The sequence below is a fragment of the Balaenoptera ricei genome, chromosome 1 (assembly GCF_028023285.1).
Source record: "Balaenoptera ricei isolate mBalRic1 chromosome 1, mBalRic1.hap2, whole genome shotgun sequence".
Taxonomy (NCBI): domain Eukaryota; kingdom Metazoa; phylum Chordata; class Mammalia; order Artiodactyla; family Balaenopteridae; genus Balaenoptera; species Balaenoptera ricei.
Genome location: NC_082639.1, coordinates 116,992,414 through 117,018,599, shown reverse-complemented (window position 1 = coordinate 117,018,599; position 26,186 = coordinate 116,992,414). Strand labels below are relative to the sequence as shown.

Genomic DNA, 26,186 nt, shown 5'->3' with positions numbered 1-26,186 from the left:
CTCCGGGAAGACAAAGTCAAGGAATGTCTGGTCTGGGCTGTGTCACTTCCCCTCTCTGGGCCTCCATTTTCTCCTCTGTAAAAGGGAGTGAGGAGTGAGTGGGAGGGTTGGGGGAATGAGTGGGGACTGATGGAAGTTTGAGGATGAAGGTGCTAGATGAGCTCTGGGGTCACCTCCTACGGATGGCCACTTTGACAGCCTTAGCTTTGCAGACCTGGCTGTCCCTTTTCCTGGTTTTGGCTCCACCCTTCCAGCTCCTCCCCACTCCCCACATTCTCCAGAGTTGAGAAAGAAACAGAGTGCCTAGGAAATATGCCTTTTCCTGTCTCCGACCTCCAGGGCACGCCCCACCCCTCTCAGTGCAGAGTGTTGTCCACTTCTCCTCACTGGAACTAGAGACTCCTTCACCCAAACCCAGGCTCACCCTTTCCTTAGGTCCCAACTAAACCTCTTAGCAAAGAGTTTAAATAATTTATCCCCCGGCCCCATCTCCTATTTAGTGTATTCTGTGCCAAGCACCTTCTGTACATTATCTCAATTAACGTCACAAAAATCCTTTGGGATCCACACTGCTCCTTAGATTTTCTCTAGGGAGGGCACCCTTAAGCAGCTCTACCCCCCTCCCATTCGCTTCAAACCTAAGCGCCAGCACTTTTCTCTCAAAAGCCATCCTTTTCCGGGCACCCTACCACTGCCCATACCCCTGTTCCCCCTACCCCCTTAATAGAGTAATTGCTAAATTTGTTTTGTTTAGGGTTTTGGACCTAGTGTCCATACTAGTTTACAGCAACCCTCTACCCAGTTTGACCTTTTCTGGATGGCAGCTCTAGTCCTTTTGGGGGAATGTAGCCAGTAGTTGTATGTGGACAAATCTTTGTTGGATACAGAACACAGAATGGGGAACAATGACCAGGCGCCCTCCTCTTTTTGAATGAGCAGGTTGGCAAATGGTTTAACTTTATTGCTGGGTTTGGGGTGGTATTTTCCCAAAAGAGCCAACTGTTTTCCATTCTCCTTATATGCTTTTAATATATTTCTCTTGTCCTGGAAAAGTTTGTAATTCTAAAGATTCTGTGTTTTATACTTCTAAGATCCCAAATATGTTTTGTACATTACTACTAGCGTATAGAAATAATTTGCTCTTACATTGGTCTGATATCCAGCAAAATTACTTAATTTCTGTAATCACTTCTCTGTAGATTCTCTTGCTTGACTGATAAAGATCTCTACAAATTAAAAAAAAAAAATCCTTTGGGATGGATGTCATCCACCTCAATTTGCCAACAAGAAAACAGGTTGGAGGAGGTTAAGCAAGTTGACCAGGATCGCCAACCAGGAAGTGACAGCATCCAAACGGCCCAGCCTCCTAACTCACTTCTTCTGGTTCTGCCCCAAGGGGGTGGCAAACAGGTCTCCAGTGACCTTGCAGAGCCGTGAAGCGCCCTTCAGACCAGATCCTCCTCATTCCTTAACTCCTAGATCCCGCCCTTTCCCACTTCAGCAGGGTTTGCGGCGAGGCCTAGAGGCCCAGAGCAAATGGCTGGATTCAAAGTGAGAAGCCACAGTCACCTCGCCGACCCCAGGGCCCCTGCACCCAACTCTCAGGGAAAAGCCGGAAGGTGCAGGGCACCTGTGCACTCTGCGGCGCTGCCGGGGATTTGGCCAAGACCAGGTGCAGCCCGCCCCCGGACCGGGGTCGGGGCGGAGACAGGGCTGAGGGGGGCGGGCCTGGGTGGGGGTCGGGGCGGAGCCGGGTACCGAAGAGGGGGCGGGGCTAGGGCTGGAGTCCGGGCGGAGCCTGGAACAGGGGCGGGGGGAGCCGGGGCCGAGGTCCAGTACCCCGTTGCGGCACACCCGGGGACCTGAGCGGGGTCAAGGTCTGGAGGGGTCAGGGCGGAGTTGGGGACCGGAGTGGGGCCGGGGCCGGGAGCCCAGGGCGGGGGCGGGGCCCGGGTAAGGCGGGGCGGGAATGGTCTTCCGAGTTGCCAAGGCGGGAGGGAAAGCAGTAGGAGGAGGAGAGGAGGAGGGGAGAAGGGAGGAGGGCAGAGGGAAGAGGGCAGAGGGAAGAGGGCGGTGACTTGGCAGCTCCAGCTTCGCTCAGCTTCGTTCCGCGCACCCACGCCTCGCTGCTCCGCTTCGTGCCCCCCACCCGGGCATGCGCCCCCCGAACCCCCGGCCACCCAGAGCCCGCGCCGCCCCCCAGAGCCTTCGCAGAGCCGGCTGCGCAGGATGGGCGCCCTCGGTCCCAAGCCGCCGCCGCCGCTGCTGCTGTTAATCCTGGGTAAGCCCGGCCCCCGGCTCCGGCTCCCAGCCCCGCCCGGCAGGTGCCTGACACCTGGTGACCAGCCCTGCCCGCCTCCCCAGCATTTCGGAGCCCCTCGCACCCCTTTCTCCGTCAGGGGCTCCCCCAGCCTCCCCGGGCCTGGCGCCCAGCTGCTCTGTGTGGCCGCGCTCCGAGCCAGTCTTGGGGCCGGCGGGGGGTGGGGTAGCGGTGAAGGCTCTCCAGTTCTAGGCCCCGGGCTGGGGCACAGTGAGGACCCACCGAGGTGTCGCCCCTAGGAACCGCCAGGCCCCACTTCTCAGCCGGCACACTCAGGTCCTGAGGTCGCTGCGCCCAAATGCTGCGACTCCTCTCTGCCTCACTCAGCTTCAGGCCCAGCCTTGGGTGCTCGCCCTGCGTGGGCAGTGTCTGTCCATCTTTATAATTGCCCGAGCTGGCTGGAGGCCCAGGGGCCGGTTCTGCCCACAGTCTTTGAAGTACGTCTCCCCTAATTGCACACCCCCCCCCCCACCCCGCTTCATCATCTGAAGTTGGAGGCAGTTCCATCTCCGTCCTGGGCTGCGTCTTTCCCCCACTTTCCCTCTCCCAGATAGCCGCACTTGGCTCTGTAGCCTCCCACTGGTTGTCACACCCCCTTAGTCCCAGCTTCCCTGCCTCAGGAGAAACCAGGCTCCATGGAGACTGATGCTGAGATCTCCAAGCACCCTGTATCTGTTGTGGTGCGTGTTCATGGTGGGATGTTCTGGGCCACCGCTGCACGGATGCATGAGGACAGTGACAGTGGAAATGTTTGGGGCGTGAATGGGAGGGTTCCCTGTAGGGATGGTCTGGGGAGGAGTATGGGATCGAGGCAGTGAGACTGCCCGTACAGATGTTCAGGAGACGGAAACCCTTGAAATAAGAACACAGGGCGGTGAGGGGGTGGCTTTGGTGCCAGGATTTGGAGCTGCCATAGTTAAGGCAGAGGCTGACGTAGCCCCAGCCGCCTGTTTCTAGACCAGAGCTCCATCGCAGTGCCAAGGAGCCTCCCTGTGCTGCATAGGTCCCTGGGCCCTGTGGGACTAGAATGAGTCCTCTCCTTGGGGCCCTGGGTGGGAGGCAGGAGGATATACAGAGGAAGGAGCTGTGAGGCCTGGCAGCCTAGTACTTGGCCCGTTTTCCCCAGTGGGCAGCGTGGAGCAGAGAGGAGCCCAGGGTAAAGGTGGTGCAAAGAGACAGAAAAGCTTGCCGAGATCTGAGCGCCCTGGGTGTAGGCGCTTACTTTCATTTTGAAGATGAGGAAAAGGAAGTCACTTGCCCCAGAGAACATATCTAGTGAGTGTTGGGGCTTGGATTTGAAACCACTCCCATCTGACTCCAAAGCAGGTCTCTTTGCTCTCCTTTCCCTCTCCGCTAACACAGAGGAGGGGACCTGGCTGGGGAGAGAGTTGCCTGGCAGCTGGTTTCCCAAGGCGGTGGGGGTGACTTTCCCATGGGTATCTCCAAGCATCAGCAGTTGTGGAGCCAGGAAGATGGGAGGGGACCCTCCTGAGCAGAGTCTGCCCGGAGCCCAGGGAAGGTGTCAGCTCTCTTGTCTCCGCCATCACTCTGATTATGAAACATCCTCGGGCAGAGCCCTTCTGAGACACAGGCTCACTCACTGTCAGGGTGGAAGCTCTTAGCTCTCTGCCAGTGTAGAAACTGAGGCCTGGGAGTGGAAGGGGCTGGACCAAACGGTACAGCTGGGGATGGGGATGGGGATGGGGATGGGGATGGGGCTGGAAGCTGACCTCCTGATCCCAGCCTGTGCTCTAACCGAGCAACTGCAAGTTTTCCCTGTGACTCAGCCGCAGGAAGAACGGAAAGGTAAGGGTAGTGCTTCTGGAGGAGCTGGAGGACAGTTTGACTACAGATTAGGTGTTTTCCTCCAGCCCCTGAAGAAAGGTGACGGTTATGCCCCTGGGAGTGACATTCTGGTTGGTGAGGTCAGTGCCTTCAGGCCTCTCCTTGGAGTTCCCCATCGCCTCTCTGGCTTTGTCCCTCTGCAGGGGCGTGTGGAAGCTAGCCAAGGATAGCAGGAACTTGGCCAAGACATTATACTTCTTGTACCTTAACTTTCTCATCTGTAAAATGGAGGCAGAGGGCTGACCCAGCCCTTCTTACGTTCTGAGGTTCTGTGATCTGGGGCTGTGGAAGGATGGAAGGAGAGAAGGAAGAAGCTGAGCCCTCCAAGGCCACCAGGAGTATCTGCGAGGGCAGGGTAGGGGTGAGGGTGGGGTGAAGAAGCATTTTGGCCTCTCTGAGAAAGATGGGAAGGGGCAGCTGGGGGGTTATTGCCTTCCTACTGAAAGGGAGCGGGATGTAAATAAATGCACACCATATGAAGGCTTCCCTTAGGGAGTTGGAGGGGGTGGGGTGAGGGTTGTTTGTCAGCTGGGCCTGCCCCGGGAGATTGGCAGGCACTGGTGGGGGAGGGGAGCTTCTGCCCCCAGAGGCCAGGGCAGAGGCTGGCTCTTAACCCCCTGAGCCTCAGCTGCCTCGGCAGCCCTGTGGGGCAGAGAAGCAGTGAGCTCATGGCACAGCTGGAGTGGGGAGGGATTGTGTGGTGAGAACTGACTGGGCCTGTGCCCTGTCCTGCTCGGGCCACTGGCTCCATTGTCTGGAGTCCCCTGGTCCAGGTGACACAGCTGAGCGAACCAGCCCTTCTGATCAAGATTTTGCCAGCTCCCTTCAAACAAAGGAGGGGGACATGTGGTCTCAGGATCCCTTAGCTAGAAGGCTCAACAGGCATAAATGTGGGGAAACGGAGTGGAGGGGGAACTAAGGCACAGCCGGAATCAGGAATGGTTAGATCAGGAAGCAGATACACTCCTTTCTGACCTTAGGTGCTCTGCTTCTGGCCTGCCAGTAATGGGATGTTTCTGGGTTCTGAGGCAAACCTGGCTCTATACCACCACCTCCTTGAGACCCAGGTGTCTTACCTCCCAGCATCCTTTGCCTGTTCTCGGAACAGGGCCCAAGTGTATACCAGCTTTCCTCAGGTTTCCTTTCCTTTCACAAGCAGAGGTCAAGAGTGATGTAGGGGCGGGGCGGGGGGATGCAGTAGGGACCCAGGCATCCCTAACTTCTCCTGTCCTTCCCTATAGGAGTCGGGTGCTGTGCCCGGGAGGTGCTAGTCCCTGAGGGGCCCCTGTATCGCGTGGCTGGCACAGCCATCTCCATCTCCTGCAATGTCACTGGCTACGAGGGCCCTGCCCAGCAGGACTTCGAGTGGTTCCTGTACAGGCCTGAGGCCCCAGAGGCTGCCCTGGGCATTGTCAGTACCAGGGATACCCGATTCTCCTATGCTGTCTTTGGGCCCCGAGTGGCAGCTGGTGAGGTACAGGTACAGCGTCTGCAGGGTGATGCCGTGGTGCTCAAGATTGCCCACCTGCAGGCCCAGGATGCTGGCATTTACGAGTGCTACACACCCTCCACGGATGCCCAGTACCTGGGCAGCTACAGCGGCAAAGTGGAACTGAGAGGTACTGGGCCCTGGGTTGGGGTCAGGGCTGTGCCCTCCCAAAAGGCAGAAAGTCAGGGCCAGCAGGGACCTAAGAGGAACCTGAGGCCCAACGAAGTTAAGTGACTTGCATGAAGTTACCCAACAAGTTAGTGGCTGGCCTGAGACTCTAACCCAGAACTCTTCATTCCAGTCCACTGCTCTTATTCTGTCAAGCTACTTCTGGGAGAGGAGAAGTGTCCTTAAGCTGTCCAGCCCCTTTCCATTCCCTGATAGGGGAGGGGAGCCTGATAGGCTGAACAGACTCCATTCCTGGAGATTCCAGGATCCAGATCTGGGGGAGCGGGGGTTGCGGGGGAAATAGAGGCAGGGTAGGAGGAGTGAGACCACATGACAGTCTTGCTCTCTTAAGTTTCTTTGTCTTCTGAGAAGGAAGACAGAGCCACTCTTCTGAGTATTTCAAACAGGGGTCAGTCTCAAGCATAAGGGTGAGTAGGCGATGGGCTGGTTCTATGAAATTCAACAAGTATTGAGTGCCTGTTGTGTGCCCAGCACTGTGCTTGGCACCATTGGGTTACAGAAGGAATAATACAGCATGAAGTCTCTGCCTTCTAGGAGCTCACAGTCTATTTAGGGAAATAGGTTGTAGGTAGGAAACAGTACCAAGGGTTAGTTACTGTACAGCTCCCAGCCCTCCCTCACTCCAGCTGTTCTCTCCAGTTCTTCCAGATATGCTGCAGGTGTCTGCTACCCCCCCAGGGCCCCGGGGCCGTCAGGCCCCGACTTCACCCCCTCGCCTGATGGTGCACGAGGGGCAGGAGCTGGCACTGGGCTGCCTGGCACAGACGAGCACGCAGAAGCACACACACCTGGCCGTGTCCTTTGGGCGAGCTGTGCCCGAGGCGCCAGTGGGGCGAGCAACTCTGCAGGAAGTGGTGGGACTCCGGCCCGACCTGGCCGTGGAGGCCGGAGCTCCCTATGCTGAGCGGCTGGCGGCAGGGGAGCTGCGGCTGGGCAAGGAGGGGACTGAGCGCTACCGTATGGTGGTGGGAGGTGCCCAGGCAGACGACGCGGGCACCTACCACTGCACTGCTGCTGAGTGGATTCAGGATCCCGATGGCAGCTGGGCCCAGATCGCGGAGAAGAGGGCTGTCCTGGCCCACGTGGACGTGCAGACGCTGTGTGAGTGCCACGCGTCCCACGGCACCAGCTGGGAGCCTTGGTATCTCAGTAGGCACCATGGCCACCATGGGCACTAGGTGGCCATCGTCTGACTCCAGGGAGCCCGCCTTCCCTAGAGTGAAGTCCCATTAGTATCGCTTCCTGTTAGCATCTGTACCCATGACGGGCTTTCTCTGCTCAGAAATTGGGTGTGGGGATGGGAGGGCCATGGCTGAGGGGTGAGAGCCAGGCCCCTCGGTGGCGGAGAGGGTGGCCTCGAAGTTGCTGCTATCAAGGAAGGAGAGGCGCTCTGTGCCCTCTCCTGCCTCCCTGACACCCCTTCCCTTCCTGTGTTTCAGCCAGCCAGCTGGCAGTGACAGTGGGGCCTGGTGAGCGTCGGATCGGCCCAGGGGAGCCCTTGGAGCTGCTGTGCAATGTGTCAGGGGCCCTGCCCCCACCAGGCCGTCATGCCGCGTACTCCGTGGGCTGGGAGATGGCACCTGCAGGGGCACCTGGGCCTGGCCGCCTGGTTGCCCAGCTGGACACGGAGGGTGTGGGCAGCCTGGGCCCTGGCTACGAGGGCCGGCACATTGCCATGGAGAAGGTGGCTTCCAGAACCTACCGGCTACGGCTGGAGGCTGCCCGGCCTGGGGATGCGGGCACCTACCGCTGCCTCGCCAAGGCCTATGTCCGAGGATCTGGGGCCCGGCTTCGGGAAGCCGCCAGTGCCCGCTCCCGGCCCCTCCCCGTGCACGTGCGTGAGGAAGGTGAGAGGGGGCGGGTTGCCCTGGACAGGATACGGGGTCTGCAGAACCTTTCCCTTCTGTTTCTGTGCCTCTCTCCCTCTCCGTCGGCTGCCTCCGTGTCTCAGTCTCACACTCCTAAGATTGTGGGAACACCCGGAGTTTCTGGGGTGTTGCTTGGACAGCAGTCCTAACCCCATGCCCCCTGACCTTTCACCTTCTGACCTTTGTTCTGCAGGTGTGGTGCTGGAGGCTGTGGCCTGGCTAGTGGGAGGCACAGTGTACCGTGGGGAGACGGCCTCCCTGCTCTGCAACATCTCTGTGCGGGGCGGCCCCCCCGGGCTGCGGCTGGCTGCCAGCTGGTGGGTGGAGCGGCCGGAGGAGGGGGAGCTGAGCTCTGCCCCTGCCCAGCTGGTGGGTGGCGTGGGCCAGGACGGTGTGGCAGAGCTGGGGGTCCGGCCCGGAGGCGGCCCTATCAGCGTGGAGCTGGTGGGGCCCCGAAGCCATCGGCTGAGACTCCACGGCTTGGGGCCCGAGGACGAAGGCGTGTACCACTGTGCCCCCAGCGCCTGGGTGCAGCACGCTGACTACAGCTGGTACCAGGCGGGCAGTGCCCGCTCGGGGCCTGTCACAGTCTACCCATACACGCATGGTGAGTGGTGCCCCCCCCCCAGCCCCCCTCACCCCCATGCTCTTGTTCTCCCCTTTGCCTCTGATCCTCCTGCTGGTGGTGCCTCTGGTTCCTCTTTCTCTTCCTCTTCGCTTCGCACGGAAAGTCTGAAAGTCCAGCTTTCAGCCCTTCAGTGCCCGGCTGCCCCGGTGTCCTGGTGGGTAGGGGCTGGCTTGAGCGCAGAGAGGGCGGGGAGCAGGCGGGGGAAAGCTGTGTGTGAACGGGAGGAGGTGGTGTGGACAGCCTGACCGAGAAGGTACTGGCACACGGGTGGGAACGTGGGTGGAGGGCAGTGACACCCCAGGCTGAACACAGCCCTCCTCTCTCGCCCAGCCCTGGACACCCTGGTTGTGCCCCTGCTGGTGGGTGCAGGGGTTGCCCTAGCCATCGGAGCCACCGTCCTGGGCTCCATCACCTGCTGCTTCATGAAGAGGCTGCGGAAACGGTGATCCCTGACACCCCAGGTGAGGGGCAAGGACCCCCAGCCCCAGCCCCGTCTTCCCTAGTCCTGAGATGAGCACCTCCCTCCCTGGTCCCAGCTGGAGAAGGAGCAGCCCCTCTCAGCCCCTCTCAGCTCTGCGGTCCAGGGCCAGGAGGAAGTCACACTCTCCTTAGCCCCCTCCACGTGCGCTCTCCCGTTCCTGCAGGTGTGACTATCTTCCAATCCAGCCGCAAGCCCGCCTCTGGTGTCTGAATACCCTTTCCCTCTGCCTGCCCTTCCTTTAATTTATTTGACCTACTCCCACCCAGAGTGGGAGACACGGCCTCCATGCCCCGCTCCTTCCTTCCCAAGCTCCTCCCTCTGGCCTTCTGTTCATGATCTCATACATAGCCCAAAGGGAGGCCGTTCCCTGTCCTAGAATTAGTTTTTCTAAAATGTGAATAAACTTGTTTTATAAAATCCAGGGCTGGCTGTGTCTTCCCTGCTATGAGGCTCTAAGAGGCAGGGGTGCGTGGCAGGTGGGCTACTGGGGGCTGACAGCCTCTTCTGGACGACCCATGCCTCTCTTCCCCCCACAAACACCATCTGGCCTCCGTGGGCCGTGCCACACACCCCAGGAGGGGAAACCTGGGTCCCATCTGCTGTCTGAGCTGTCAGTGCAGAGCCAGTTCCTGTTGGGATTTCTCCTTGGGGTGGGGAGAGAGAAAGGGGGATGAGTTCCAGTTGAGCACGGGTTCTGCCCCTAGACTTCTCCTAGGTTGCAAGGCAGGGGCTTCCAGGGCCCAGTGCCCTTTTCTGAGTCCCCACGCTATTCCGCAGTCTCATTCTCTTGGTCAGGCTAATCTTGGACCTGACTCCTCCCCCCAGGCCCTGGGGCCTCAGCCTTTCTCCTCCTGATCTTCATTATTCTGCCTGACAGCAGCAGAATGGAAGGCCCAGAACACAGCCACCTGGGCGATGGGGACGCCAGCAGTCAGAGGGGCCCCTGCATACACCCGCCCCCACCGCATGCCCCCTTGCCTCACCCGTCCTCCCGTGCCCCCGGGGCTCCCTGAATTTGTCTCTGCCTAAGGATTCTCGGATCCTAGGATTCTTAGCTGCACTGCACCTCGAGAGGCACGCAGTCTACCTCTTTCAACTCAGTTATTTAAACATTTATTGAGCATTAGCAGTTTACCAAGTGTTGTTTTTACAGATAGGGAAACTGAGGCCCAGAGTAGTGATGCGACTTGCCCAGAGTCATAGAACTAATTCGTGACAGTGTCAGGACTAGAACCCAGGTCCCCAGACTCCTTGCACTGCACACAGTGGGGCCCTGAGTGGTCGCTGAGTGGCAAGGAGAGGGGTGGCGGGGTCTCAGTGCCTTCCATCCAGCCTCAGTTCCTCTACGGTGGGTTCACTTGCAATGGGTGAACTACCGCGTGAGTGAGTGTGGACACCCAGAGCCCGCCCCCTCCTATCCAGACTCCAGATGTTTCAGCAAATTAAACCAGAACTGCTGCTCATCCCACGCCCCAACATTTGTTCTTTGGGAACAGCCAGCACCAGGGTTCAGGGACCTCATCTTTGGGTGATGGTGACCCAAGTCACCCTGTGACCTGAGGCAAAGACGTTCTCTCCGAGCGGACCCAAGCTGGCATGGGCTCCCTCCGCAGCCCCCTTTCCTGCTTCCAGGAGGCACGGCATCCCCCAGGACCCCAGCTTCCCAGCCTGGAATGCAGCACAGTGGGGTGCTTCCCCGCAAGGGGCTCAGAGTTTTGTTAAAGAACAGGAATGGGGTGTAGCCAGGGCCAAGGGCTGGAGGTCACTGCTGGGCCGGTGCGGTGGGAGGGTGCGCCTGCCTGTGTGTACACGTCTCTCCCAGAGGCAGGTCCCCCTACCTCTGCCCCTTCTCGACTCGCCATTGCTCTCCCTTCACAATCCTGGGGTGGGGGGTGTCCCTGGTGACCGGGATGACACCAGGAAGGGGGTGCACGTGGCATGGGGACACCTCTCCAGGGGCTCCTGCCCCAGCTGGGCAGACAGCAGTTCACAGTCACATCCGGATATTTGGACTCTCGCTTCTCTCTCACATCTTCTCCCACATTTAATCCTGCCTCTTAAGTCCTACGTGGGATTCCATCCTTTGCCACAGATGCCCTTCCTGCTCCAGCTCACCACCACCTCGCCAGCACTCCCCTGAAGCCCTCCCGACTACTTTGTCCTATCTATCTTGCCTACTCATCTTGCCCAAACACCATCTCTAGCTTGCCACAGCCCTATTTCCACTGACGGGTGAGGCCCTAGGCCCAGAGTCAGACTCTTCAGCCTTGGTTTCATGGTCTCCTTTCCCCCCACCACAGTTCTCCATACGCATTATATTTCAGTCTCCTCCCCAAGGACCCTCAGCTACTCCTCAGCTTGATGCCCACCTCCTGACAGGACCCCCAAGTCTGCTTAGGGAAGGGCTTCTCAGAGCGTGGTCCCTGTTCCAGCAGTGTCAGCAGGACCTGGGACTTGTTAGAAATGCAAAGTTTTGGTCTCTACCCCAGACCCATTAAGTCAGAAACTCTGGGAGAGGGGCTCAGCCATATGTGTTCCCAAGCCCTCCAGGGGACCCTGATGCCCACCCAAGTTCATGACTGCTGGCTCAGGTCACTCTCCAGGCCTGACTCAATCCCTAGCTTTCTGATTACCAAGCCCTTCCAACCCCTGCTCGGAGAGATCGCCCAGGTTCTCAGTTTGAAACAGTTGTCACAGGCATATTTCTCTGTTTTTCCCACTTGTACTGTATTCCCAGAATAGGAATCGGGTCTCTGACTGTCCTCCCCACACATGCCCGGGTCAGTGCTCTGGACCCAACGGGCACCCAGTGAACCACGTGAATGACTCCCTCTCACTGTGCCCTAAGGCTGATTCTGCTTTCCTGAGGGCCCCGTGTCCCAGCTCTAGTGAACTCAGGTTTCTCCATCTCTCCCCGGCCCTTCTTCCTCCTCAGAACCTCTCTATCCCTCCCTGACCCCTCAGTGGTACTTACGAGACCTCACTTCACTGTCAGAAAATAGCCATCCCTGGTTCGCCTTTCCTAGGCCCTGCCCCAGGCCCCAGCTCTGGCATCTCCCCCATTGCCGGTTTCCCTGAACACATGGACAAGGTCATTCACACCCTGCGGAGCCGCCCCTGCAGCCTTTCACCCTCCCTCTCAGCCTGTCACAGTGGCAGGGGTGGAGCTGGGAGGGTACCCTCCTCATCTCTGCCCGCCTCCGTCCAGCTTTCTCACCTCTGGGTCAGCTTGGGCTACTGTGTCCAGTGAGACAGGTGCGCCAGACTCAAGGAAGCTGGCTGAGGAGGTGAGTGGGGACTAAAATCCAGCCCACACTCTGCTCCCCAAGCCATGCACCCTAGTTTGGGGTAGTGTCAGTCTGGAGGAAAAGGGCGCCTTTTTAGAATTTGCACCAAGACACTCTATGAGTTAGCGGCAGGCCTGAGCACACCACCTGTCTGTTGGTCTGGTGGCCCATTCACCTATCCACTGGCTGGCTGTCTCTCTCTGCTTCCACCTTCTCATCCAACCCACATAGGTCCATCCTTCTGTCCATCCATCCACGCATGAACAGAAGTGAAGGTCAAACACAGACAGGCTGGCAAGTTTACCCATTCCCCACCCTCCATTCTCCTGAAATCAGGATCTCTCCCATCCATGTTGGATCCCAGACCTGAGATTCTGAGGAGGCTCTCCAGCTTTAGTGCATTCCCAGGGACCTTGCCTGCGCCCTCCTCCACCTTCGATAACCAGCTCCCCAGGTACCTGTGTCTGGCCCTGCCACAGGGGTCTGGAGGAAACTGGTCACACCTTGGACTCACTCTCCACGGGTGGCAGGCAGCCATTCTGCTCTTTGTCAGCCCCAGCCTCTTCGCCCGCCCCCTCCCCCAACCCCTCCTCCTCCACCTTCTCGTCCAGCCGGCTGGGGATGGACCAGTAGAGATGGGCGTCAAGGCGGGCTGCGGCCTCGGCCAGCTCCCGGGCACTGCATGAGGGTGTGGGCACCTCAAAGGTCTGGTGGAAGCTGGCATAGTCCACCTCGTAGAAGCCATCCTCCAGGGTCAGCACTGACGTGAAGCGGTGACCCCACAGCACCTCATCCACCAGGTAGGAGCTCCGAGCTTGGCATGTCATTCCTGGGGGTAAGGGCATGGGTCAAGGGGGATCCCAGCCCCAGCCTTCCCTCCCCTGCCTCATTCCACAACCCTATTCCTAGAACCCTTCCCTGGAGCCCGCCTCAAGGACCCCCACCCACCATTTGGTCCAGCCCACTTTCTCTTCCTTCCCAACTCTTGTACTTGTCCAGCTCCCCCTCCTCCTCTCCATTTGCCCCAACTCCTCTTAACCTCCAGCCCACATTCTCCCCTCCTCTCCACTGGAGATGCCAGTCAGAGAAACTTAACCTTGAAACTGACCTTGGGGATCATCTAGCCCAATTTTCCTCTCCATACAGGGCTCCCCACTGGAGCATTCCCAATAATGGGCATCTAGCTTGCACTTGATTACCTCCCAGGATTGAGAGCTCACCACCTCACAAGGAGCCCACTCCTTTGTGTGACGGCTCTAATATTTGGGTTGTTCTTTATACAGAGCTAAAATCTGCCACCCTTATTTTCATTCTCCTGCTGTATGACACCCCTTCAAGTATCTGAAAGCAGGAGTCTCAGGTTTCATCATGTCTTCTCTCCTTCAGGCTGAACATCCGTGCCTCCCTCGACCATTCCTGATGTGACCTGGCTTCCAAAAATTTTACTTTTTGACTGCAAACCAGAATGGCCAAGGAGGATCTTTTAAGCACTCTGAGTGTGATAAATACTCCAGCTGTGGCCTGATCCATGCATAAGAGAGGGCTCACCACCTCTCTCTTCTGGCCATGATGTTTTAGCTAATAGGGCCCAAGATTACATTACATAAACATTTTTGGAAGCTGTATCACATTGCCTGTGGCCAACTAAAACCCCCAATTCTTTTTTCACCAGAGCTCTTCCATGCTGTGCTTACATAAGTGATTTTTTAAAGCCTAAATGTAGAACTTTATATTTATTCGTTTTAAATGTCATCTTGTTGGATTTTGGCTCATTATACTCGCTTTTCAGAAGCATTTTGGATACTGACTCTCTCACCCAAAATATTACCATCCTTTCCAGCTTTGTCTCTCTAGAAAAATCCAACAAGCTCCCCTCCCTATCTCCTCCACCCCACCCTCCCTTGTCCTCCTTGCTGTGGGCCTGTGTCCTGTTTTCCCTGTGGGGTGGGCACACCCACCGGGGCAAGTGATTTTCCTTCTACCCTGAGATCTCTCATATTCCCCTCAGTTCATATCCACCTCCGAACAAGGGGGAATGGAAGAGTGAACATTAGCTAACCAGAGACTGGCTCTCAACATTGAAAGCTCTGCCCTGAGCCAACTTGGTGACCTTGGTATTCTTTGTTCCTTTGGTGAAAACTGGCATAGGAAATGTCCGGTAAAGGAGGGGAAGAAGGGGCAAAAGGGACACTGGGGAGAGGGGCTGCAAGGAAGAAAGGGAAGGGCTGGAGGTACAAAGGGAGAAGAGGGTTGGGCAGGGACTTCTCAGGTATCAGCAAAAATGTGCTAGCTGGTGAAATGAGAGGAAAGGAAGCAGGGTGAGTGGGGGAAGGGGAAGGAGTTAGGGGAGTATGGGGGTGGGGAGAAGGAGTGGGGAACACTGAGGCAGAGAGCGGTGAAGTAGAGGCTCAGCATGAAGGGCCAGGAAAGGGGTTTGATGGCACCAGTCTGGGAGAAGCCAGCAGAGGGCAATACTGGCAACAGTGGAAGGAACTGCAGGGCCCCCTGGTGGGCCTTTGGTTATCCCACTTGCAGTTTTCTTCTCCCACTTCTAGATCTCAAGTCCCAAAGGACTCATTTGCTGCCCCTGCACTGGTCTTGTCCTACCTGCTCCCAAACCTTTCACTGTACAGGCCTGAGTTGGAGGTTCTGACATCACAGGTACATTGCTAGTTCCTTCTGGAAAGGGGCTTGAAATGTGCAGATCATCTATCCTTTGTCAGTGGAAACTGCATCTTCTGATGGATGGGGAAACTGAGGCAGAAGTGAGCCCAGCTATCGACCTCTCCCTAAGGTCCAGCCTAGGAATAACTCAGGCCATGGAAAACCTGCACCATCACATTCCAGGGGCCTGGACCTCTCAGTATTGAGAAAAACCTGGAACCTAAACCCCCCCTTCCTACTCTGCACCCTAAATGCTGAAGCCAGACTGCCTGGGTCCAATCCAGTTGTGGCCGCTTATTTAGCCTATGACTGTGGACAACTTAACCTTTCACTGGGGCAATTTCCTCCCTGAAAAATGAGCAGAGTAACAAGAAATTACCTTCATGGGGCTCAGATTAAATAAACCAGGAGGTATAAAGTGCTTTGGAACCGTGCAGGGCACAGAGTAAGCACTGGGTGTTGTCTATTATCATTACTCTCTCCTATTCCCAGTGACACAGACCTCTCGGCCCAGGGTCCCAGGCCAGGGCCACTTCGGAGGATTCCTCCCAGCTTTCTCTCGGCTCTCTGTGGGGAGGGGGGGTCACTCTTTTCATACACCCCTCCCAACCCATCTTACCTCAGCCTCTCATCCTCCACCAGCCTCTCCATCCCTCCCACCCTGGCTTCCTCCGCCCTGGCCCCTCTAGGTCCAATTCCCCGCCCACCCGCTCCCCTCCTCTGTCCTGCTTTTCCTCCTCTTCCTTCTCCTTCGGCCCGCCCGCACCCGTGGCTTCCACCATGCCCTCGAGGATGACGACGATCTCGAAGTCGTCCCTCTCGAGGGCGCGGCGCGACGCCTCCCAGAAGGGGCTGGCGGCGTCGATCTCGTGGCTGATGACGAGCGGTGAGACGAGGAAGAGGCGGTCGTCGCCCGTTTCAAAGCCCACGCTGAGGTCGGTCTGGTGCAGCGGGATGAACTCGCCCTCGAGCGTCTGGCGCGAGCGGATGAGCTTGGCGCGGATGGAAGCCTCGACTATGTGCGACGAACGCAGGTCGCCCACGCGGAACATGAGGCAGAGGCGCCCGTCGCGCAGCGACACCACGGCGTGCGAGGAGAAGACGAGCGTGGCGGCGCGCTTGTTGGGCTGCGAGATCTTGACGAACATGCAGCCCACCATGAAGGCGTTCACCATGGAGCCCAGGATGGCCTGTAGCAGCAGCAGCACGATGCCCTCGGGGCACTGGTCGGTGATGACGCGGTGCCCGTAGCCGATGGTGGTCTCCGTCTCGATGGAGAAGAGGAAGGCGGCCACGAAGCCGTTGAGGTTGTTGACGCACGGCGTCCACGCCGTGTCCTCCAGGTGCTCCAGGTCGCCGCGGCCGTAGGCGATCAGCCACCAGATGGCGCCGAAGAAGAGCCAGGTGAGCGCGTAGGCCAGCACGAAGAAGAGCAGGCTCAGGCGCCACTGCAGGTCCACGAGCGTGGTGAACAGGTCGGTCAGGTAGCGGTACGTCTCGCGCACGTTGCCCTGCTGCACGTTGCAGCGGCCGTCCTTCTCCACGTAGCGCTGGCGGCCGCGGCGCCGCGGCTGCTCCTCGGGCCCCGGCGAGAGGGCGGTGTTCTCCTGCGCCATGGCCGTGGCCGCGGCGGGGAGGTCACGGCCCGGGCGGAGGCGCGGGGCCTGGAGGGGCTGAGAGGTGGGCCAGATTAGCCGAGCCGCGGGAGAGGCCGAGACGTCCGGGCCTGCGCCCAGGGGCCGGGTGGCCCAGAGCGAGTCCCTTGCCGTCTCAGCCTCAGCTTTCGGCATCCATAGAATGGGAACAATACACACAACCCTAGCCGCCCCCACCCCCAGCTCGCAGCACCGTGAAGATCAAATGGGATAGTGTGTATGAACTGGATCGCACTCTGCACGACTATTTTCAAGGAAACGGGGTACCAGAGGTCTTGGTCCCTCTGCTCTAACTGGGCTGTGCAGCACCTCACGGCCACCCCCAGGCGAGAGGCCCAGGCAAGGAGGGAGTTCCCTGAAACGCTTAGACTGTGGGTTCCTTGGAGGCAGGTGCTTAATCTTCCTCTCCTGTGCAGAGCCCTCCCTGCCCGAAGGCCACCCCCGCCCCACTCCGCCCTGGCTAATATCAGGCAGTCCCCTAATCCCTGTCTCCGCAATTCAACCTGCAGTCTCACCAGGCTCTTTTGAAGTTCACCTGGAGACTGACACAAAAAGTCTTTCCCATTCCTCCCTCCTTGGACCTCGCTTACTCTACCCCCTCCCACATCTTCTTCCTCTCAACAAGCTTACAGAGGAGAAACGGAAGTGGTGGAAAACGAGTGAAAAATCTCCAGTGGGCAAGGGTTGAACATTCCCACCTTGCGAAATTCCCGCTGGAAATCCTCCCTGAGGACTGACCATGATCATTGCGGCTGTAGCGTCAGCCCCATATCCCCTAGGTTATTTCCACAGTGGAGACAGCCTGCAAATGGGCAGGAGGACGGGAGAATATGAGATCAACACGGACAGCCGGGGTAAAGGAAGCACAAAGTTCAATATAGGCTTGTAGCCCTCTAGTATCCTATTCTTCATGAGCCATTAAATCAGATAAGTGATTTAAGCACACACCTTTACCTCCTTCCTCCCTTCAGTTCGCCCCTCCCTCCCCAGCCTCTCACCTCCCTTGACTATCCTTAAACAGCCCCCCTCCATATGCCGCAAAGCTCACATTCCAAGGGAAGCCTACCTGATTTTGCTTTAAGTTCTTCCCCGTGAGGAGCTCTCTGAGCTGCAGGCTGCCCTGAGAGAGAGAGACCCAGAGCCCTTCCCTAGGCACCCAGGGGCCCCTAGGAGGTATGGCTCGTATGAGGAAAGGTTAAGAATTCAGGACTTTTCAACTTTCCCTTCTTCTTGGGAATCATCCTCTTTCCCCACTCCAAGGACACCTGGGCTGGCTGAGGTGGGGTGACGGAGGGGAAGAGTGTGACATAAGGACCACAGATGGCCTGGACGTTTGACCAGGTCCTGGGGAGAAACTGCCTGGGTATGTAACTCCAAGCCCAGCACTCTCCAATTTAAGTTCTGGAGTGAGGCGTTCTGCAGCCAGACCTCTGGAGGCTGTGTGTGTGTGTGTGTGTGTGTGTGTGTGTGTGTGTGTTGGGGTAGAGGGCAGGAGGAAAAACCAAAATGAGATGGCTTGGAGCTTAGGGGTATCCCCTACATTTCCAGGAGGAATCAGGGGACACAGGACCCAGGAACCCCAATGCAATGGCAGATTAGGGTCTTCCCCTCCCCCAACCATGAGCTTGCTTTTTCTCTTCCTGCAGCCCACGATGTCCTCGATTGGCTTAGAGATCACAGGTCATTCAGAGAAGTACCTGGGCCCACTTATTCCAGCTTCTGCCAAGGTGGGCTTTCAGATGTTCTCTCAGGGTCTTAGGTAATCTGACCCCCAAGCTGCCTGCTGAGGCAGATTTTTCTGCCCAGGTGTGGGGAAGAAACGCCAGAGTCTGATGGCCCCCAGAACTCTCTCACCCGCCATTGCCCCGGGAATCTAGGTGAGCCTCACTTTGATTGTGTTTTATCTCCTGTCTTCGGGCTGCACTTTCTCAATGGGTAAGGGAAGGTGTGAAATCGTTGCCTCTATCTCAAGAGCAAAGACTCGATTTCTACACCTTCCCTCCAAAGAGTCCTGTTCCTCCAGCCTGTTCCTCCTTATTTCATGTGCATGCTGTGCCCCCTTTCCAGAAGACCCCAGTGCTGCATTTTCCTGGATCTCCCTTTCTCTGGCTAGAGAGTGCTGGCCAGCAAAGGGGCTTATTTTTTGGAAGGGGATCTGGCGAAAACTCCCTCAGGAACCAGCTCTTCCCAAACCCCCACTTGCCTTGGAAATAGGGGCCCAAACCCAAGTCCCCTGGAACTCAACTCACAGCGTGTGGAGAGGAGAGTAGCCGGCAGCAGAGACCCCTGGGGGGGTAGCGTCCATGCCCCTGACACCGCCTCCCCCCCACCCCAGCCCCCTTGGAGGGTGGGAGCCGCAGGCACCGCTGTTTCTCCTAAATGTAGCGGCAGCTCTGACTAGGACTTGCTATCTGTGTCATCCGCACTTCCCAGGCTCCCCTGCTCCTCTCCTGTTTCCACAGCAACCAGTCTGGCGACAGCTCTAGAGCATCCCCCTCCCCTCCCCAGTCCTGGGTACCACTAGAGGCTGATCCATACGCCATAGCTATTTTTAGCCAAAGTTCCTCCTCCTGGACAACTCAGAGCTCGCCCGCCTCCTCACCCCCTCAGGAAAAAAAAAAAAAGAAAAGCTAGCATGCTGGCTCTTTCCTGAGAAGCTCCTTGCTCTGGGAAAATACAGGCCTTGATGTGTTTGGGAATAAGGCATTTGGTTTCCTAGGGATTCACCTCCAGCCGGGCTTCTGGGTGCATGTGCTGCTCTCGGGTCAGGCCTACCATCACAGTCTCTGTTTTTGGAGAGGCCACCCTTATCCAGAAGAAGGTAGCTAGAGGGAAAAGAGATCCACGCAAGGAAGGGAGGTAGGGTCAGAGGTTCTAATCTTTGTCACTGATTGTGACCCATAGGCATCACTTCACTTCCCTCAGCCACAGTCGCTCCATCTTTCACAAGATGTGGATATGTGCAAATAGCCCTTTCTGCCTACTTTACAGGGTGTGCAGATCGAATGAGGCAATGTAAATCGAAGGGCTTTGAGGTGTAGTTTCCTAACAGCAAAAGGTCTAGAAACAATCCCAGTGTCCAACAGAGAGAAAAGGCTAGTTTAGGGCTTACTAACTCTTCATTCAACAAATTTTTGTGGAGCCCATGTGCCAGGTAATGTGCTAGGTGGGGCTGGTTACAGAAATGGATAAGTCCCTGCCCACCAGGAGCTCATGGTCCAGTGAGGGAGAAAGATCCATAAGCACAGAATACTAACACTACTACTAAGAATTGATTGAGCATCAGCTCTGAGCTAGACGCACACCTTATTCAACAAACCTGGGCGATACCCTATGAGGATACCTATGAGACAGGTATTATTTTCTCTATTTATAGATGAGAAAATTAAAACTGAAAAAGGTTAAGTGATTTACCAAATGTCACAGAGCTGGATATCGGCAGAGAAGTAGTCACACTCACACACCTGTGTCACACCCCCATGCTCCGCTCCCTTGGTAATGCAATATTTGTGGCAAAGCAATATAATCAGTTACTATGTTCATATATGTAAATGTGCATGCAGGCACACTGTTACATAAAAACCAGAACATGAAAGTATTCTTTTTTATTTTTGGCCGCAGCACCACACGTCTTGCAGGATCCCAGTTCCCCAACCAGCGATCAAACCTGTGCCCCCTGCAGTGGAAGCGTGGAGTCCTAACCACTGGACCGCCAGGGAATTCCCCAAAGTATTCTTATAAACTGATCAGAACTGTATAGAAATAGCTTTAGGAACACTGATAAAAATCAGGAAAAAAATTGGAGAAATGGAAATACTTCAATGTTTATTTTCCCGAGGGAAATAATTAAAAGCAGAGAGTGGTAGACGAATGCCAGGTGTTGCTAGTATCAGCATTATTATACCCAAGATATTGATCAGTTCTCCAGCTGCCTTAAAGTTGGAACAGGAAGATGTGAGCTAGAGAAGCAGGACGATGTAGAAATGGATACCAGCAGGTTAGAAGTCCCTGGAATGGCCTGGCAAGGTGGAAAAGGTGGTGCTGAGTAATATAGTGTCAGGAGGCAGTGTCCTGGGTTCAAGTCCCAACTCTGTTCCCTATTAGCTGGGTGACTTTGAGCAAGTTACTTAACCTCTCTGACCAGTTTCTTCATCTAAGAACTGAGAACAACTGTATTATCCATCTCTGGGGGATTGTCATGAGGATTATATGAGGCAGTGGTGGCACATTGTAAGTACTCAGTAGATGCTAGCTATGGTCTTCTTTCTTCTCATCATCATCGTCTTCATCCCAGGCATCTCCTGAAATCTCCACTTACCCTGTGCCGCCTTCCTCTGTTCTGGTGCCACCCAGTGAGACCTGCAGGGGGCACTCCTGGTACACTGCCCTCCTCTCCCAGCCCTCTCGCTTGTGTTTCTTGTTCCAAGTGGAAATATCGAGTTTTCAGCCTGAGATTGGCATCAGGAGGGCTGTTAAAGCCCCAGTCAACATCCCCGTCTCCTGGGCCTGGCCCTGTCACCTGAGCCTTGGGACTGCTAGCCTGCCCTTCTCTGTCCTGCCAAGCAGCTGCTCACGTTGGTTCCACTGTGCCAGGAGCTCAGAGAGAAGAAACCAAACTCCTGGGCAAGAACGTATTTGCATAGAACTGGCCCCATTTCCTGGAGGGGGAAATCACAGGGCTGGCAGCGTCCTCCGGAAGATGTATCAGCCAGACCCCTGCCTCAGTGCAGGCTGCCTTGAGCATGGCCTTCCTGACAAAGGAGACCACCACCCCCTCCCCTGCTTTATGGATCCGGCAGGTCCTGGACTTTACCTGGTATCTAACCTCAATTTTTGTTTATCATTGAACTTGAACAGAGTGAGGGAAAGAAAAAGTTTTCTTAGGTACCAGGATACAGAAAAATAAGCAGGATCCTAGCTTTCAGGTATTATGAGGTAAAGAAAGCAACTTTACAAGGAGTCAGTGAAACATGTCAGTACAGTTGTGACGATGGGAGATTGGGTTTGGAACTGGAGAATGTTGAGGGCAGGAGGGGCACAGCTGGGGCCACATTGCTGGTCTATAAAGAACCTTGGTACAAAATAGAAAAAAGGAACCCCCTGTGGGCAGATGCACTCCTTATGGCATGTAGCAAGTGATACTTTGGCGTAAAAAAAAAATAAAAAGGGGAATCCCTCCAGTAGACACGGCTCCAAGCCATGATGCAAGGAATGGCAAACTGAACGTGGTTCAGTCCTCAATTTGCCCCCTCAGTGGGTGCCTTTATGCAGTGCACAAACTGTACAACTGTATGTGGCAGCCTTGGGATCAACCAATCTGGGAAGATTTCCTTGAGCAGTATCATGAGACTTCTTAGGTAAAAGGTTGGAGGTGGGAGAGGAAGCATGAAGGGGAATACAGGAGGTGGCTGAGGATATGAACTTAGTGGAGCAGGGAGGCCAATCAGATAGATTATAACAATTTCTATAAATTCAAGGGAGATGGGGCCCTAGGAAACTCAGAGCAGAGGGAGCATAGGTTTGCAGGAGTGAAATGTGGCTGGATATCAGAGTGAAATGGGGAGAAGCAGAGCACAGATCCAGGACGGACAGAGCCCCACTGGGCTCCTGAGGCTGAGGGCTTTGCTGGTCTTCTGGCTGAGTTCAGGAGAGCACGAGCATCAGAACCTTCTCATACACAGGTCTATCTTGCTTTATAGGACTGGAGGAAGTAGACCAGGATTTAAAAGTCATGGACTTTAGAGGTAGTCCAGAATTAATCCTCACTTTACAGGTAAGGGATGGATCCCAAGCACTTTACAGACAAGGATGGGTCCCAAGTAATTTACAGGTAAGGGATGGGTCCCAAGAGGATAGACAGAACTAAGACCCAGGCCTCCTGGCTCCTGGTCCCTGGTTGTTTCTTTATTCCCTGTTGCCTCCCTCCTACCACAGTATATTGGGTGTGAATAGAATTTCTGTCCATTGGACCCAATTAGAAAGGTACTAGAGAAACCACCTAGTTAAAGAAATTCTGGATAGAACCCTTTGGTAATGTGATTAAGCATCCCCTAACTTATGTCTTATAAATGTGAGTTTTTGTAAATCGCATTTACTGAAAGGAGGTGGTATACCTAAATAATGATCCATTCATGACTCGGTGGGGTGGGTGTAGCTCAGTCCCTCTCTTGGATTTCTCCTCTGTGGTCTGGATTATCCAGCTATTAGGTGCCCTACTACTACTAATGGAAATTGTTCAGCCTTGTGGGGCCCGAACACTAAAATGCCCCTTGGAATCCTGTGGTGGGCGTTGTCAGTATCTCTATTTCCAGCCGATCCCTCTGACTGTGAAATGTTGCCTATTCTGAGCCTCCTCATGCCTCCTGACCCAAAGCTTCCCTCATCCCTTCCGTCCGCACTGGCTTTTCCCAGCAGAAGCCCCTCATACTGCTGCCCACTTGTGGATTCTCCTTCCCAAACAAGTTACTCACCCCTACTGTCCTCTGTGCTCTGAAGGAGCCCCTGCCCTATTACGAATGAGATAAAAGAAGAGATGAGGCCAAACTTGGGAGGAGTGAGTTAGAAAGGAGCAATTGAGAATAAGAAAGACAGAACTTGCTAAAGTGAGGAAACAGAGGGGTGTCCTTAAAAAAAGATGGTTCCCCTAACTGCCATTTTGTGTGGGAACACTGGACATCGCAACCCTGGCAAATTTTTCATACCGATGTGTGCTCATATTGACAAGTTTATGTTTCAACCATGCAAAATCACTCTAGTATCACCTTGAGACAAGCTTTGGAGTTCAACATACGTGGATTCAAATTCCAAATCGAACACTTTCTAGCTATGTTACCATAGGCGAGCTGCTGAACCTCTCTGAACCACAGTTTCTCCGTCTCAAGTAATATGTATATCTTGCATAGTAAACACTCACAAATATGAATTTCCTATGCCATTTATTATTGATTCCCTATAGGGCTCCTAGTGACTGTTCTAGGGCTTCTTTTTTTTTGTAAAAAGACTTAGAAATGGGCTTCCTTGGTGGCGCAGTGGTTGAGAATCTGCCTGCCAATGCAGGGGACACAGGTTCGGGCCCTGGTCTGGGAGGATCCCACGTGCCGCGGGGCAGCTGGGCCCGTGAGCCACAGCTACTGAGCCTGTGCGTCTGCAGCCTGTGCTCCACAATAGGAGAGGCCGCAATGGTGAGAGGCCCGCGCACCGCGATGAAGAGTGGCCCCCGCTTGCCGCAGCTGGAGGAAGTCCTCGCACAGAGACGAAGACCCAACACAGCCAAAAATAAATAAATAAATAAATATTAAAAAAAAAAAAGACTTAGAAATTAAAAACTGACATTTGATATGTACAAAGGAATGTATACATGATGGATATCTGTGTATATGCTATAAAACATAATTTAAGAACAAAAGCTCAACTTAAATCACTCTCGTAAAATTAGAAACTTACAGTGCCATTCAAGCTATCTGTGTCTTTTTCCACAACCTCTGCACACCTGCTGTTCTGGAACTTTTAAATGCTTTCTAATTGCTCAGTCCCACCGCCACCCTGAGTTTCAGTGAATGACTTTTCTGAACTACAGAAAAGTGAAAACCATTTGGAAGGAACTTCTGCAGAGACTTCTTCACCACCAGGTATCTCTTCCTGCTCCTGCCCTGTGATTCTTTCTTCCCTCCTCTCTCAGAGGAGTACTCCAAATGTCGAGCTGAGGAGTTTGCACTGTGACCTGTAAGCAAGGGCCACCAGTTTGGGGTTTTGATCCAAGAGCACAGGGACTGACATTGTGAATACAGGTTACCTCTTCCTTTGAGACTAGAGAGAAGGGTGCAGGGTGGGTCAAGGTCCTGGGCTGCTAGTGACCTTCCTGATCCTGATGGTGGCCATGAAATGAAAAAGGATATCCTAGAGAGATAGAACAAAGGGAGACTTGACAGAATTTGGTGGTTTTGTTGACATGTCAATGGATGGAACATAGGGTAAGGGTGAAGAGTGAAGATCATCTTTAGCTTTTTAATCTGATTAACTGGGAGGAACACAGAAGTAAGGAAGGAAGTCATGAGAACTCCCAGCCTTGAGGAGGAAGAGGATGAGTTCAGTTTGGGGCCTGTCCAGTTGGAGTGGAAATCCCCTGCCAGCCGCTGGAACTGTGGAGGTAATGCTGTAAAGAGAGCCCAAGGCTGAAGATAGAGATTTGGGTATAACTCAGGAACGATAGTTGGAGCCATGTAAGTGATGAAGGGTCCAGGAGCAGGACATGGAAAGAGAACATAAGACTGAACCTTGGGTATTGGAGGAGGAAACAGCTGTAGGTAGGGGCAGTGGAAGAAGATGAGGCTGGAATGGCACCAGGTCCAGGTCATAAGAGGCCTTCTGTTCCATGGTTAGGAATTTGGACTTTACTTATAGACAATGGGCGGTGTATTGAAAGCTTAAATTGAGAAGTGACACAGTCAGATTTGTGTTTCAGAGAGATTGGTGTTTCTTCTTAAATGAAGGATTTTATGATCTGACAGATTATTAGAGTAGAGAAAGACTAGAGGTAGGCGTTAGAAGGCTGCTGTAGTAATCCTGGTGAGAGGTGATGGGGTCCTGGACCACTGGCATGATGATGAGATAGAGAGGAAGGGAGTGGGATTTAGGTGATTTAGAAAGTAGATGCATTGATTAGATAAGGGAGATGGGGTGAGGAAGAATGAAGTCTAGGATTGCTGTCATGTTTCCTCTTGAGTCAAACCACTGTGTTCACCTGCAGATTAGTGTTCCTAAAATTCTGCTCTACCTTTGTCTCCCCTCTGCTCAAGAAACCTTCATTTACTCTCCATTGCCTTCAGAGCTGACCATGAATGGGCATAGCTCTATATTTACTCCAGGTCTTCCCCCACCACAAATGCTACGCTTACCTTCAGCCCAGTGCCCCCCCACCCCCGCCATGGGGGCTATTTGAAATGGACATTTACCCATCATAGGGCGTTTAGAGGCTGAACTGAACTAAAATGTCAAGCGCCGTTCCTCTTTTTTCCCCCACTATGTATATCAACTCAATATGATAATACTGGTTACTGATTAGTAGTTAAATATCTATGATGAGCAAAAACGGGGAAATAAATGTTTTCTTCCTTAATACATGCCAAGAGTGGGAGATTGTGGATAAAAACCTCTCAAAACATGGATTCAGATAATGAAAGAAGTCCTTCGTGATGAAAAGGTTGAGAACCACCACTCCGTATTCTGGTCCAGTGGACCACTTTGCTGCTGTTTCCCAAGCAGACTTGTATTTTCCTGTCCTCCCAGGACTTTGTGAATGCAGTTACCTCTGCCTTAAATGCCCTCCCCACCGTCTCCCCGTACCTGAATCCTCTGCATTCTTTAGGGGCCTTATCGGATGGATGTCACGTCTGTCCTCCCACATCTGCAGGACCCCCTAAGTAGAGTGATCTTTCCCTTTCTGCTGCCTCCTGGGCACTTGGGCTGCATGTTCTGCCCTCTCTCAGACCAAGCCACTGCAAGTGGGAATGATGTCTGCGCATTTCGCATCCAGGACCTCACCCAGCACTTAGAAAACGGCAAACAGCATGGAAATGGTGCTGAAGGATATAACCCCGTCGTCCCCTGAGCCCGCCCCTTCGGCGCTGCTTGTCGGGCCACTGGGCCGGTCCTGAATTCATTTCCACCTCATTAACTCGGCCCCAGGTCCGCCCCCGCCTGCTCCCGCTCTCGTTCGCCATCCCTGACACGACAGCCTCCTTTTCCTTCCTTCTCTCTTCCC

General features: G+C 54.9%; 2 protein-coding genes across 7 annotated transcripts; one reads left to right on the top strand and one right to left on the bottom strand.

Annotated features, from left to right (window-relative positions):
• Window positions 1–1,806: 1,806 nt before the first annotated feature.
• IGSF8 (immunoglobulin superfamily member 8) lies at window positions 1,807–9,237 on the top strand. Of its 4 annotated transcripts, none has more exons than XM_059934496.1 (7): window positions 1,807–1,877; window positions 2,092–2,281; window positions 5,407–5,784; window positions 6,483–6,944; window positions 7,283–7,690; window positions 7,905–8,318; window positions 8,670–9,237. In XM_059934496.1, exons 2-7 carry the CDS (start codon window positions 2,230–2,232, stop codon window positions 8,783–8,785), a joined length of 1,830 nt encoding a protein of 609 aa, XP_059790479.1. In that variant the 5' UTR covers window positions 1,807–1,877; window positions 2,092–2,229; the 3' UTR covers window positions 8,786–9,237. The 4 variants fall into 4 exon arrangements, with proteins under 4 accessions (XP_059790479.1, XP_059790486.1, XP_059790475.1 ...); XM_059934503.1 differs by having other exon boundaries at window positions 1,818–1,877; window positions 2,185–2,281; XM_059934492.1 differs by having other exon boundaries at window positions 1,828–1,877; window positions 2,086–2,281.
• A 715-nt stretch (window positions 9,238–9,952) lies between these two features.
• On the bottom strand, window positions 9,953–25,963 carry KCNJ9 (potassium inwardly rectifying channel subfamily J member 9). Of its 3 annotated transcripts, XM_059934525.1 has the most exons (4): window positions 25,769–25,963; window positions 17,125–17,228; window positions 15,538–16,444; window positions 9,953–12,936 (listed from the first exon to the last, which is right to left on the bottom strand). In XM_059934525.1, the coding sequence occupies exons 3-4, from the start codon at window positions 16,385–16,387 to the stop codon at window positions 12,605–12,607; spliced, it is 1,182 nt and encodes a 393-aa protein (XP_059790508.1). In that variant the 5' UTR covers window positions 16,388–16,444; window positions 17,125–17,228; window positions 25,769–25,963; the 3' UTR covers window positions 9,953–12,604. The 3 variants fall into 3 exon arrangements, with proteins under 3 accessions (XP_059790508.1, XP_059790501.1, XP_059790497.1); XM_059934518.1 differs by lacking the exon at window positions 17,125–17,228; XM_059934514.1 differs by lacking the exons at window positions 17,125–17,228; window positions 25,769–25,963 and having other exon boundaries at window positions 15,538–16,594.
• Between the last annotated feature and the right edge of the window lie 223 nt (window positions 25,964–26,186).